Source organism: Tachysurus fulvidraco, chromosome 10, assembly GCF_022655615.1.
Source record: "Tachysurus fulvidraco isolate hzauxx_2018 chromosome 10, HZAU_PFXX_2.0, whole genome shotgun sequence".
Classification (NCBI taxonomy): Eukaryota; Metazoa; Chordata; class Actinopteri; order Siluriformes; family Bagridae; genus Tachysurus; species Tachysurus fulvidraco.
This window is the reverse complement of record NC_062527.1, coordinates 14,121,725-14,135,465: the sequence shown is the minus strand read 5'-3', so window position 1 is coordinate 14,135,465 and position 13,741 is coordinate 14,121,725. Positions and strand designations below refer to the sequence as shown.

The following is a 13,741-nucleotide window of genomic DNA, read 5'->3' as shown; positions in this document are numbered from 1 at the left end:
ACGCGCAAACACACACAAAGAGAGAGAGAGAGAGAGAGAGAGAGAGAGAGAGAGAGAGAGAGAGAGAGAGAGAGAGAGAGAGAGAGAGAGAAACATGGGATAGTCAACAATGACTACTCCTATAACCCTGTAAATTCACAGATTCAAATCTCTCTCTTACAAAAGCTGTATTTCTACAATCTATTTTGTTCCAAACATGTTTCTCTGGGTATGTCAGAGCTTTGTGCTGCCCAGTAAGTGACCTGACATTAAGGTCCTCACAAGTGGATGAACTGAACATGATTTGTAACTGTGCTTTATCAGGCTGAACCATGTGCTGGTCTGCTCCATACATCTTCCACAGTGCAGGACACACAGAGCTGTTCAATACATCAAGCTGAACTCAAGCGAGGTTTCGAACTATAATCAGACAAACAGTTCTGATCTGCAGATTTGCTGTTACTCAGCTATCTCCACAAGAAGAAGCAGGGGAAAAGGGAATGAATGCATTTCCATTAGTACCTACATACTGTACAGTTTATAATAACCCAACAATATTACAGTTAATCTATAATTAATATCTATTATTTAGATTTTATTTTAGATTATTTAACCACAGCCAATATTTAGCAATATTCAGTATAACTGCACTCTTGCTCATGTGATATTGTTGTATATCCATTGATATAACTTCATAACTACCAAAAGGTAAGCAATAAAATTATGCAATATATGAAAATACATAATTACACATGCATGAATTGCATTATTGTGGAAAACAATAAACATTAGCAGCTATATAAGGTTTTATACCAAGGTAAAAATTATATATATACTGTACATCACTACATAAACTGTAGACAAATATAAAACAACAAAATATAAATATATCTACTTATACATATATCAACTATTTGTAATTCTATAAACATATGTTTAGAAAGTATAAATAATCACCTACTGTACATGATGTTGCAAATAATAATTATCACGATAAAATTTTAAAAATACACAGCTTTTTACAGTATACAAATAACAATAGAAACATAGTAGCTATATTACATGTTAAATACATTATCCTGATGATGTAATTATGTGTAATGTGTATATCTTTAAGTGCAGAAAGTAATGCCTGGAATTCTTAGAGGACTCTAGACATTAGTCATGTCATCTATTATTTCTGACTTTTTGGCTTTATTTTTATATTAACACATCCCATGTGTGTGTGTGTGTGTGTGTGTGTGTGTGTGTGTGTGTGTGTGTGTGTGTGTGTGTGTGTGTGTGTGTGTGTGTGTGTGTGTGTGTGTATACCTTTGATGAGCGTCCCTGTCACCAGTTTGTGTACAGATACGGCGAACTTCACCAGTCCATGTTTACAGTGCTTAGCACAGGCAGACATCTTCACCTACACACAGGGTCACCAAGCATTAAAAGTCAAAGCTAGGGTCAGGAGCAGTGTATAAGAAGATGAATTTTATCCTAATCCTTTTAGCCTAGCAAAGTCAGGGAAATCAGGCAGTCAGGAGAGTGAATATAAAAAGATCAAGAAAGATTACAGAGAAAAAAGTGAAGAAATTATTTCTGAAAAGTGTAACTGAGTAAAAGAGTTCTGCAATACCAGAGTCAGGGTTCCAGTGTTTGTCTGGTGAAAAGACAAAAAAGATGCAATTTGTTTCTTGATGCCCAGGCAAGAATGAAAGAGAGAATGGGAGAGAGCTCAAAAGTGAGCCAAAAGTCCACAATTTTCAGTCAAAAGTGAAAAGGTAAATAAACATGGGAGTTCCAGAGCAGTAAAAAGAAGGGAAATATCCAAGAGAATATTTTAATGTAGATTTTTTTTCTCTTTTTTCTTAGTTGTTCTTTGTCCCTGGTCTCTTTCCGTCTCTGTCTGTGCCGCAGTGTTCCAATTTCAGCACTGCTGTGTGTGTCGACAGCTCCCTCTGAGGAAAGACAGCCCACTACTGATGCTCCTGCCTCCTGATATATGTTCTCTCTCTCTCTCTCTCTCTCTCTCTCTCTCTCTCTCTCTCTCTCTCTCTCTCTCTCTCTCTCTCTGTCGTGCTTCCTCTTCAGCCTGTCACCTTCTTTTTGTGGTTCAAGTTTAGTCATACACAGAGGATTTTTTTTAATGTATCTAACACGTACACCATTGCATTCTCTCACTCTCTTATGCACGTTTGTATGTTTCTTACTTTAATTCTAATTACAGCTCACCTGTTTCCTGCTCTTCCCCTCCCTCTCTGGAGCTCTGTATTTTACTACCACTTTTACTAGCTGCAGTTGATTTCTCCTCTCCGCACACAGTACTCACTCATCTCAAAAGCACAACCTCATCAGACACACATACTGAAATACAGCACAGCGCAAGGTGTTAAAGTGATGAAGATTGATGGTGAACAAGCTGCTTAGAGTGTTGTTTGGAGCAAATATTTACTTAAGGATTTTTAATTTAAGCATATGTACTGTTCACTTGCATATTCATGCTCATGTAGTTATCCAATCAGCTGCACTGATCTAGCATTTTCACACACAGTAGTTTCAAATGACACATTTTACACAGAATGGTGACATTAAAAAAAAACATACAGTGGCCAGCAATGGTTTGTTTATGACAGAGGTCATAGGAAAATAGCCAGTTTGGTAGAGCAGACAGGAAGATGCCATTAATGCAAATAGCATTTACGTTTACATTTACATTTACAGAAGAAGCCCTTATCCCGTGGGACTTACATAAGTGCTTTGTTAATCTTTCTCAATAAATACCTCAAGTCTGGTTCCCTACATCATACAATGAATACTATCAGGTTGCAAACTAATTACTTAGGCTATATAGCAAGAAAAGTACACAAACAATATGGTTTGTTTTGTTTTGTTTCGTTTTAAATTCATCATTTTAATATCTAAGCAAGAGGTAGGTGCTAGAACAGAGAAGAGTTTAAAGGCATTTCGTCCTTGTATCCTGGGAGAGTGAGACAAGCCCAGTGAGACCAGACCAGTGAAGCAGTGCTAGAGGATCAGAGAGAGAGTGGTACAGTGTGGGGTGTAATAAAAGCTTTGAGGTAAGTCGGTGCTGGTCTGTTTTTGACTTTGTAGGTAGGCATCAGTGTTTAAAAACTGACGTGTGCAGCTACGAGTAGCCAGTGGAGGGAGTGTGGCATTGGCATGGTTGTGGAAGAACTTAGGAAAAACATGGCCATGTACTGTACAGCATGATAATGTCAAAAACACTCAGATATTTACTTCACTGTGCCTGAATCGTAATATTCAGCCATGCTTATATGCACATATTATTAAATATTTAGCCATTTTTTTTACCTTGTCTTTTCTTGTGAACTCATAGGTTGAGCTATTACTCTAGTAAGTGCTGGTTAACATGAAGTTCTATAACCTGAAGACATTTAGATCTGTTTTATCTATGATCCCATGAAAACTGCATTGGGATTTGTTAAAAACCTGGCTCACTGGTTAAACCTTTGAGCAGAAGACTGTGAGTACAGTAGCACCAAGCTGTTACAGTTGAATCCTTGAACCCCTTACTGTTGATGCATTTAACCCTCCAGTGTTAAGCCGTATTCTTTCACAGAGGCTGTGAAGCGGATGAGGACACTTGACTGAGCTTTAGAGAGGTTTTTAGAGATGTTTTCAGTTTATTTGTCTGTTCATGGCCAAGCTCACTGTCAAGTTTAGCTCCGAGTGATGTCAAGCGCTGGTTTTACATGCATCCGGTCAGCTCGCATCTCTGGGTGCTACTGAGAAAACCAAATTTCCAAAGCTACAGCAATGGCAAAGAGCCTATTTGAGAGAGAGAGAGAGAGAGAGAGAGAGAGAGAGAGAGAGAGAGAGAGAGAGAGAGAGAGAGAGAGAGAGAGAGAGAGATTTGCATAAATATGAGGATGTGTATAAATGTGTGTTTGGGGCATGCATATCTACACACATATCAGAGCAGTAAGTACAGTTTCGGAGCTCTAATTGCATTGTTTGTGTTACATTAACAGCAGGAGTTGTCTACAGTGTAATGAATTTAAATGAATGAATTTCCAAGATGTGGATGTTGATTAGCCTGGTTCCTCTACAGTGAATAAAATGGGAAGGGTTAAAATGGGGAACACAAAGAGAAAATGATTAAAGAACAAGGAAGAGATGCTCCAAAGAGAGGACATCAAAGAATAATTGATTATGTAGGGTGTGTGTGTGTGTGTGTGTGTGTGTGTGTGTGTGTGTGTGTGTGTGTGTGTGTGTGTGTGTGTGTGTGTGTGTGTGTGTGTGTGTGTGTGTGTCGGAAGAGGTTGGCAGTAGTAAACAATGTAAGAGAGGTCTCGCTAAATTTATCCCACAGTCAGATGGACAGATAGAGAGTGGATAACACCCTGCAGCTGTGAAAGGCACAATGGAACAAAAGAAAACAAAACAATCACATTACTCACAAGTAGAAGATAAGAAGGCAATATGAAATGACTTTTAATGGACACTTTTTTTAGAGATTGAAAGAAGACGACTGACGTGCATTCACAAGAACAAACAACAAATGTTAAAGAAAATGGGACGCATGGGTCATACTGGTCTTACTATAAGCCTTGCATTAAATCTAATTTTAAAGGAGTAAACCTTCAAAAATTATAACACACACACATACATAACCTAAATTCCGTACAATTATTTTTAAATATCCTATCTTTGATGAATCTCCTCCCCTCTTTATTATTTCTCAGATCCACACATTAGCCAGGAACTGCATCCAGGTTTGACTGATCTGAACAAATCAGTGTCTGATACATAAATCTGACTAAGGTTTAGATGTGTGGACACATGCTCTGGCCATTATTACTTTATTTACATGTTATATGCATAATTGCACAACCGGATTTACTTCCAAATACAGCTACTTTACATTAAGCCCTGCTCTATGCAAATTTTGTCAATTTTATGCGATAATATGTCAATAAAATGAATGCACATTTTTTGATCCACAGAAGACCGTTCATAAGAGAGAAACGTGTAAGATATCAGGAATTTAAGATCCAAAGTTGCTGGCAGGTACAAACTAAAATAATAATTTACAGGAATTGGTCAAGATTGTTTAGTGTGTGAGTGTGTGAGTGAATGAGAGCGTGTGTGTGCCCTGCGATGGGTTGGCACTCCGTCCAGGGTGTATCCTGCCTTGATGCCCAATGACGCCTGAGATGGGCACAGGCTCCCTGTCACCGGAGAAGTTCGGATAAGCGGTAGAAAACGAATGAATGAATGAATGAATGAATGAATGAATGAATGAATGAATGAATGAATGAATTGATTAAAAATACTTAAGTTGCAGGAGCAGGGAACTATACTGCAATAGTATGCATTAGGCTAGAGTCCAAATCAATGAAAACAAATGGAGGCAAATCACCAGTAATGAATTTAGGAAGGAGCTGAGACGTGGAGTCATGTTGACAAGCCAGGCTAGCCATGCACAAGAGCTACCAGATTCAAAAGTGACTATATCACCAGTCTGTGCAACACAAACAAAAATAGAAGATCAAAAAAAAAGATATATAAATAAAAAATTGACAAAGCAAGTGATATAGCAGGAGGAAGGGCAAATTATCCATCTTTATAAATGTATGTGGCAAATTGATGAGTAAGGAAATGAATCATTATTTAGTCCAGTATCTTTAATTTCACTGGATCTCTATTAATCATAGAGATTAGAAGCAGCAGCCGTGCTTCAGTGTTTCAAAGGCTTCAAAAGTAAGATAAAAGTTTGTAAGGTTACCTTGCACAGGGTACTATAGATATTCACTGCAACACCTGACCACATAATGGCAGAATTAACCTGTGGGTCCTGTTCTGGTGGAAAAATTCTATAATTTTTAGGAAATTGGAGGACTTTATGGAAAAGAGGTCAAAGGAGAGGGAAACAGAATCAGTGAAACTATCAACCTTATTCACTTAATGAGCTCATAACACATTACATTAGACCCCAAAACACACAAGCACACACACACACATACTGTACACACATTGTCAGAGAAATGATCCCAGGGGGACAAACAAAGCACAAAGAAATTTGTTTCAGCCATTTGGCTTCCTCATTTTCTCCACATGCCACATGCGCACACACACACACACACACACACACACACACACACACACACACAGATACACAAATACACACACAACAGACTGATAGAGGAGCCTTCTGGATGTTTCTTATTTGCATCATCCATCCTACAGCTATAAAATCCCCACTATTGCCCCACACATAATTTTCTCTCTCTCTCTCTCTCTCTCTCTCTCTCTCTCTCTCTCTCTCTCTCTCTCTCTCTCTCTCTCTCTCTCTCTCTCTCTAACAGAAATTGGGCTACTCTGCCTTCCATTGAGCCTAATACAGGAAAACACGTACTCTCACAGATAGGGAGCAAATTGGCAGATTTGGAGGTTTTGTCTGGCACAACGCTTCTCACTGTGAAATATATTATTATATCACAGCATAATTTATTTGAAATATATCGAGAGAGAGAGCGAGAGAGAGAGAGAGAGAGAGAGAGAGAGAGAGAGAGAGAGAGAGAGAGAGAGAGAGAGAGAGAGAGCTCCAGCTTCCAAAAGTCAAATGAAGTCATGCTTGAGTACTTGCAGTGTATTGACTAATGAAGTGACTGGATAGTGTAACAGAGCCACAGAGTCAGTTTCTCTCTAGCTCTCTTCTAGCCCATCTCCATTAGCAAAAATGTAACATAATAAGCCCTCACATCCACAATTTCATGACTATTAACATTAATAATGCTGCAACATTTGCCAACCTAAGGATTATCTACCACATGTAATGGAAACATTTTTAAAGAACATTTTGCAGAACATTTTTATAAATTCAGTTTCATTTCTGATTTATCAACTGACCTTAGATGTATTATTGTATTGTTGAATGATTGACACTGAGGGCAAAATGTTTTGCATTGTGTTCAAATTAGTGCCATTGGTAATCATTTACACCCAGTGCACATGTGATGGATAAAGATTAGAGTGAAAATACTGATGTAAACCTTTAATGTATTGGAACATCTAAGATACTCAGTAATATACTAACAGAGAGCCTTCAATAAATTTTGAATTTTGCATTTATTTCACTGCCTTGATAAAATTAAGCAAAGTATTTTGAGTGTAATTTACCAGAATAAAATGCTATTCATGTAACAATAATTTAGAGGTCTTTAGTGTTTTAATGGCCATCTGTCTGTGAATAAAGAAACGACCCAAACCACACTGCATTGTTCTCCTGTTTATTTATAGATGCACATTAATCTAACAGCAGCCTCTCTAAAGTGTTTTCTGTGGTTTAATTGCTGACTAACACATTCACAGACCTGACATCATGGTAGTCAGGATAGTACAAATGGCAGTGTAGACTCCAGTGTATCCTAAAGTTTCCTTCTCTTCTATTTATCGGATCCTTTCTTTCTCTCTTGCAATCTCTCCCTTTCGTTTTCTCTCTGTTCTTGTCATTTGCAGCAGAGCTCAGCATGTGCCATGGCCTGTAACCAACTAATATCCTGGGTGCAGACATAAAAAGGAAAAGAGGCTTAAATCAGAGAGAGTAGATTGCAGAGGAGAGCAGATGAAAAAATGCTTTGGAAAAAAACAAAAAACAAACAATAAATAAATAAATAAAGCCTGCATTGCCTTAAGGCAGAAATGGAAAACATATGTTGACCAAAATTTAAAGTGAATTTAAAAGCAAACATGGGGTGAAAGTAATCTATGCCCAATGATCTCTAACACAAGTCTTTAGAGAGCCGCAGGCCAATGTTTATTAAAGCAGTTTCCTTATGTATATACCCACCCACACAGACCCTCATGCATGGACACACACACACAGTGAGCGATGACAAGAGAGGAAGGTGGTACTATATAATATTTCAGCAGAATGAATTGTTTATGGAGATGTGAAGATGCTTCTCTGCATGAACAGGAAACAGGATTAAAGAGCCAAGAAATATCATCTAAACAAATAGCATAATAAAGCTCTCAGAATCATTCAAATGAGAAAAACAGCAGCTTAGATATCTCTGGATATTTAAATATGTTATCCAACCATTTTTACCTTCATCATTTTTGTCTTTCATATTGTTTTAAAATTTTTCCATAATAATTTAATGGCTTGATAAATTGATAGTTATTTGTCTATAGTTTATGTTTAGAGCTTCATTTTTCAACCAAAAATATTGCACATTTGATATCCTCAAAGATAACTAGGTAGTTTTTCAAATAACTGTGACAAGTGGCTCTAAGTCAGGAATCAACTGAGTTTCAATTTTCATTCCTGTCAGGACTCGGCCCGGATTTTGGCCATGTGCATTTGTTTGTGTTTTGTGTCACGTGTCTGCCCCGCCCTTGTCTGTTCCTGCCCGCTACTGCACACCTGTTCCTCATGTGTCTGATTGTCTTTTCTATTTAGTTGAGCCACGTTGCCTTGAGCAGCGATGAAGCTAGCAGTGATGAGCAGTGATGAAGCTAGTAATCAAGGCTCTTGAGCCTGTTTGAGAATGCATGGTTTTGACATTTAGCCTTTCGTCTTTTTTTTTTGTCTCAAGGGTCGCAAAAATTGGGGAAATTAACAATTTTTGATTTTGCAGTGTTGACATGTATGCTGTTAAAACCCATCACAACTTTGTGATAACTCATGATGCAGCCAGGAGAATGATTTCAGTGTGTCCTTTTTTGTCAAAGACATTATTAAAGCTTAACGTTGAACAATGTGGAAAACAGTGTGCTACAAAGTGTTCCTTCGTCTCAGAATGTTCCACCTGATATAGTTACATTTATTGCATTTTGCAGTACATTTATTGCATTTTGCAGATGCCCTAGTACAAATAGCACAAGGTCTAAAAATGCTATCAAGCTAAAATTCTCTTTTAGATGAACAGTTTTCCAAGCTCCTCTAATACAGTATTGGGGTGTTTTTAAATTTTCGCATTCCCTTTACAGTTGAAATGGCAAATATCTTTGTAAAATGATTTAAAGAGGATTTCCTTTATATTTTCAAAAGATTATAATAGTTTGATCATTACTTAAGTACCACACTATTCATCCTGAATAGTTTGATGAATTCTGAAAAACTCACACAAATAGTTGTTCAGTGCCTCGAAATGTTGGTGTTATTGATGTATTGCACTAACTAAGCGGGGTGATGCCCAACACTTATTGGTAAAGTGTGTGATTATTAGACATAAGGAACTTGTTTGTGATGCTCATTAGGAATCTACTGTGTATATCTAGGGTTGAATTTCTGTGAAGCTGATTCGTGGCACTGCTGATTTTTGTATTGTGTTAATCTTTCTTGCAGATTGAATGTACCTGAATACCTTTGATGAAATATTCATAGTGAAATCGCACCCAAAAATCCTACGAACAAACAGTATTAAGAGCTGTCAAATTGTTAAAATTAAAAAATATCAAATCATAGCTGATATGTCTGTGTTGAGAAATGCTGTATGTTTAGCAAAGAGTTAATGCTGCAGTTGGAGGTAGATTTTCACAGTCTGCAAATAGATAATGATGCTGACTCAACTATGAAAATCATGTGAGGTAAAGCTAGAGCTCTGTCCATCACTGAACTAGAGAAAATATGTATTTTTTTTTCTACCTAGATAGAGCATAGGGCTAATGGCCACTTATCAATGTGTTTCAGAACAGAAATAGAAGATAAATAAAAAATACAGAAAGAGAGATAATGTGACTGCATTCTAAATCCTACAACAATGGTGCACCTATTATGCAGAAACATTCAGCTAGGACATAGAGACAAATCATTGACAAAACAGCACAGTAAAAAAAAACATAAAGCTAGGTGTCAACCAGACACTGCATTTTCTTAGTCACTAGGCTACATAATTTGCAATACATCTCATGAAAAAGTGATAAATATCGCACATTTACTCGGATTATACTTGGTATTGGAATAGGAATGAATAATCCTGACCTGGAAGTGTTGTAATTCACACAGCTTCACACACAGACAGCGCTGTGATTAGGCCTATGCCTATTAAATAAGCAAGGCCTTTAATTGAGATAATAATACTGTGTCATTGAATATAATTATATCAGTATGTTTTTATCACCTAAGCAGATTAAATCATCTGTTTTTCTCTTTTCCTTTTTTCTCAGAAAACTCAGTAATACAAAATGTGCCTTATGTTGCTGTGTATTTTTCATAGGAAATTATGTTTAAGATTAAGATTAAAATAACTTCTGAGTTTTTAAACAAGGTATTACGTCGATATTGTCAGTTTGTAAAGTGTTGTGGATCATATGACTTCATTATGCAAAACTTCATTATGCTCAGGTCCCATCAAAGGGGTGGTTCAGCTTTTGGAACAGCCCATCCGAGGGAAATCTGAGGGCATGTGTACTGTAATAAAAAAAATCATGCAAGACCTCCACGCCAACAGAGGGCTCCATCCCATGAGATCTAAGACACAAACCCTGTTCCTGAGCCACTTTTTGTTTTGCACTGTTTAAGGACTTGTCAATTCTCTAATTGAGTTAGCTCTGAGCCATTGTTTCTTTTGTGATTATTATATTTGTCCCAGTTTAGGAATTCTGGTTATGCAACAATAAGACATACACTTCAATCAGCAGCTAATACAACCTTTCATACAAACAATTTTATGACACTGGTCCACATTACATACAAGAGGAACAAAGATTGGTATTTCTATTTTTATCCTTATGTTCTGTTGTTTAAAACAAAAACATGAACTAATCTGGATTTCTATTGCTTTAAGGAAATTTGTGAGTGCTTGTGTTGGGGAGTTTAACCTGACAGCAGTTCTCTTGCAATTAAATGGCATACTGCCATCTAGTGTTATATATGGTAATTTAGTTGCTGAGACCAGATATTGTAGCTGAGACCTAGCAACCCTGCTAATTATTTTTACCCCAGCCCTTCAACCCCATAGGATTGTAATAATCAAATAGGGCGAGAAACACTGTAAATACATTTGTATAAATACACAATTGGGATTGGCTGCATTTGTTAGTTTTTAATCTTTTGAAATGGTTATATTTTTGTTTATTTTATGTTGTTTATTTCACCAAATTAATACCATCATTTAATGTGTAATGCTTGAAATGTATCTTGGCTACACTTTAAAATTGCAGTCTAGCTAACCAGCTTGTGATAATAACTCAACAACGATTTTCTCTGTCCACTGATCTACCTCCAAATACAATATTAATTATTTTATCAAAATAATTAATATTGTATTTGATAAAATAATTAATACTGTATTAATTATTTTAATACTGTATTAATTATTTTATCAAAAACTAAGTGGAATACATTCATGTAAATGAGGGTTATTCACCATAAACTGTAAAAAAGGAATTTAAAGTTTATAAGCATTTTTATACTATGCTACTCATCCTCATATTTTGCTATTTCGTGTTAGACATAGCATTCCAGGGAAACGATATACATCTCTGTGTCATGAGAGAAAATGGCTTATTGACTTATTAGGAAGTGCACGATTTAGCTGAATACTGATGAGTTTCATGTTAGACGCTGCTAATGTATGAGTTCAGATAAAACCTGATGTCCCTGGTCCCAGTCATCAGTGGAAGCTATGTTTTGAATCAATATGTAAAAGTACAAATTTGAAGTAGTTAAATGGGAAAACACAAAATGTAAACATGTAGTCATCTTCATGTGAGTTAGTTTTGTCTTGCATCACATGCAATTAGTGCTTTATGATTTTATCATTTAGGGATATTATAAACTTGTAGGTCATCCAAACCTTGGACTTTGGAATCGTGGTGTTAGAATCATGTCAAGGGATAAACTGTGTTATCAGTTTGGTCTGAGTTGTATATTTACGCTTTCATCAAGGTTGCCGTGTGCCTCCAGAAACATCACCTGGTCAGTGATTACCTCAGGGCCTGCAGCTGATAAGCAGACTGGCGTGTTCATATGGGGTTGGTTTACACTGTAAGACCACTTCTTGCATCACCAATAAACACCGACTACTATTATGCAACACACAATATGCCCTACCACCCTGACCTAGTGGTTAATGGGACAGTTCATAGCATAAATCTGCCTCGCAGGTTACATAATTAATTTAGCTATTATATGACATTGTCCATGTCAGTCTGAGAGAATGGAAACAAACAATGCATATCTGTATATAAATAGGTGTTAATGTTTTTAATAATAATTGATATTTACAGGTTGTTGTTTTTTTTAAGATTTAACTTCACTGATTTCATTTAATGGCTAATTACATAATTGTATTAGTACATAGAATATCATAATATCTGAATGGACACATAATATTGTATTATTGTATATTGTATTGATAAAACTCAATGGAGTTTGTCTAAATATCCAAAGCTGTACTGTGATTACACTTGCTCTGTCTATGCTTTTATGTAGCACCATTTTCCTGGAGAAACATTGTCTCATTTCACTGTGTACTGCAACAGGTATATATGGTTGAAATGACAATAAAAGCTACTTGACTTGACTTGACTTGACTTGACAAAACTAAATATAATTCATAAGGCATATGATTAAGTTGTACAGGAGCAAAAGGCCAAACTTTTTTTGTTAGGTATTTTCAAAGCATTAATTCAGTTCAATTCAAGTTTATTTGTATAGCACAATATTATAAGGCACAATAGACATTGTCTCAAAGCAGCTTTACAGAACATAAACATAGAGCAGAAGGTAAACATAAGGAATAATAAAAGAAATAATGAATAATAAAAGAAAAAGAATTAACAGAATAAAAATTCAAGATTATTATTAGATATATTTAGTTCATATATAGTATCACTATAGTATATAGTATTTATCCCCCTATGAGCAAGTCTGAGGTGACTCAGGCAGCAGTGGCAAGGAAAAACTCCCTTAAATTGGTAAAGGAAGAAACCTTGAGAGGAACCGGACTCAAGGGGGACCCATCCTCATATGGGTGACACTGGGGGTGTGATTGTAATATACAGTCAAACAAATGTTGTATTGGTGTAAGGTTCATGGACTTCAGATCTCCTTAGTATCACAGAGTCTAACTGGAGATGTCTCAGGATTCTTAGAGTCGGCCTCAGCTCAGTGGACGTCCAAAGGCTTTGTCCCACAGAGGACGTTGGGAGCTGGATGCCTCGGGATGGGTACAAAGAGAGAAGCAGTGGAGAGGGATTAACATATCTGCTGTTCATAAAAATGTGCAGGTCTGATGTACTGGTGCATGATATTATAGGATGTATTATGTGTATGCCTGACTAAAGAGATGAGTTTTTAATCTACATTTAAACTGGGAAAGTGTGTCTGAGCCCCGAACACTATCAGGAAGTATTCCAAAGTTTGGGAGCTAAATAAGAAAATGCTCTACCACCTTTAGTAGACTTAGATATTCTGGGAACTACCAGAAGTCCTGAGTTTTGTGATCTGAGAGAGCGTGAAGGATTGTAACGTGTTAGAAGACTAGTTAGATACATGGGAGCTAAACCATTACGAGCCTTGTACGTAAGTAGCAGCAGTTTGTAATCAATTCTAAACTTAACAGGTAGCCAGTGTAGAGATGATAAAATTGGGGTTATATGTTCATACTTTCTTGTCCTAGTGAGAACTCTGGCAGCTGCATTTTGGACTAACTGTAACCTATTTATTAAAGATGCAGGACAACCACCTAGTAATGCATTACAGTAGTAGAGTCTAGAGGTCATGAATGCATGAACTAGCTTCTCAGCATCAGAGACAGACAGGATGTTTCTCAGCTTGGCAATA

At 36.7% G+C, this 13,741-nt stretch overlaps 1 protein-coding gene across 1 annotated transcript in view; it reads right to left on the bottom strand.

Moving 5' to 3' along the window:
* Positions 1-1,827, bottom strand: part of LOC113660226 (Kv channel-interacting protein 1) — a 47,275-nt gene extending 45,448 nt beyond the window's left edge. The window contains exons 1-2 of the mRNA XM_047820090.1: positions 1,598-1,827; positions 1,291-1,384 (exon numbers count right to left, since the gene is read on the bottom strand). Of these exons, the coding sequence (XP_047676046.1) occupies positions 1,291-1,378 (88 nt within the window). The 5' untranslated portion in view covers positions 1,379-1,384; positions 1,598-1,827. The remainder of the gene's footprint in view (positions 1-1,290; positions 1,385-1,597) is intronic.
* Positions 1,828-13,741: the final 11,914 nt, after the last annotated feature.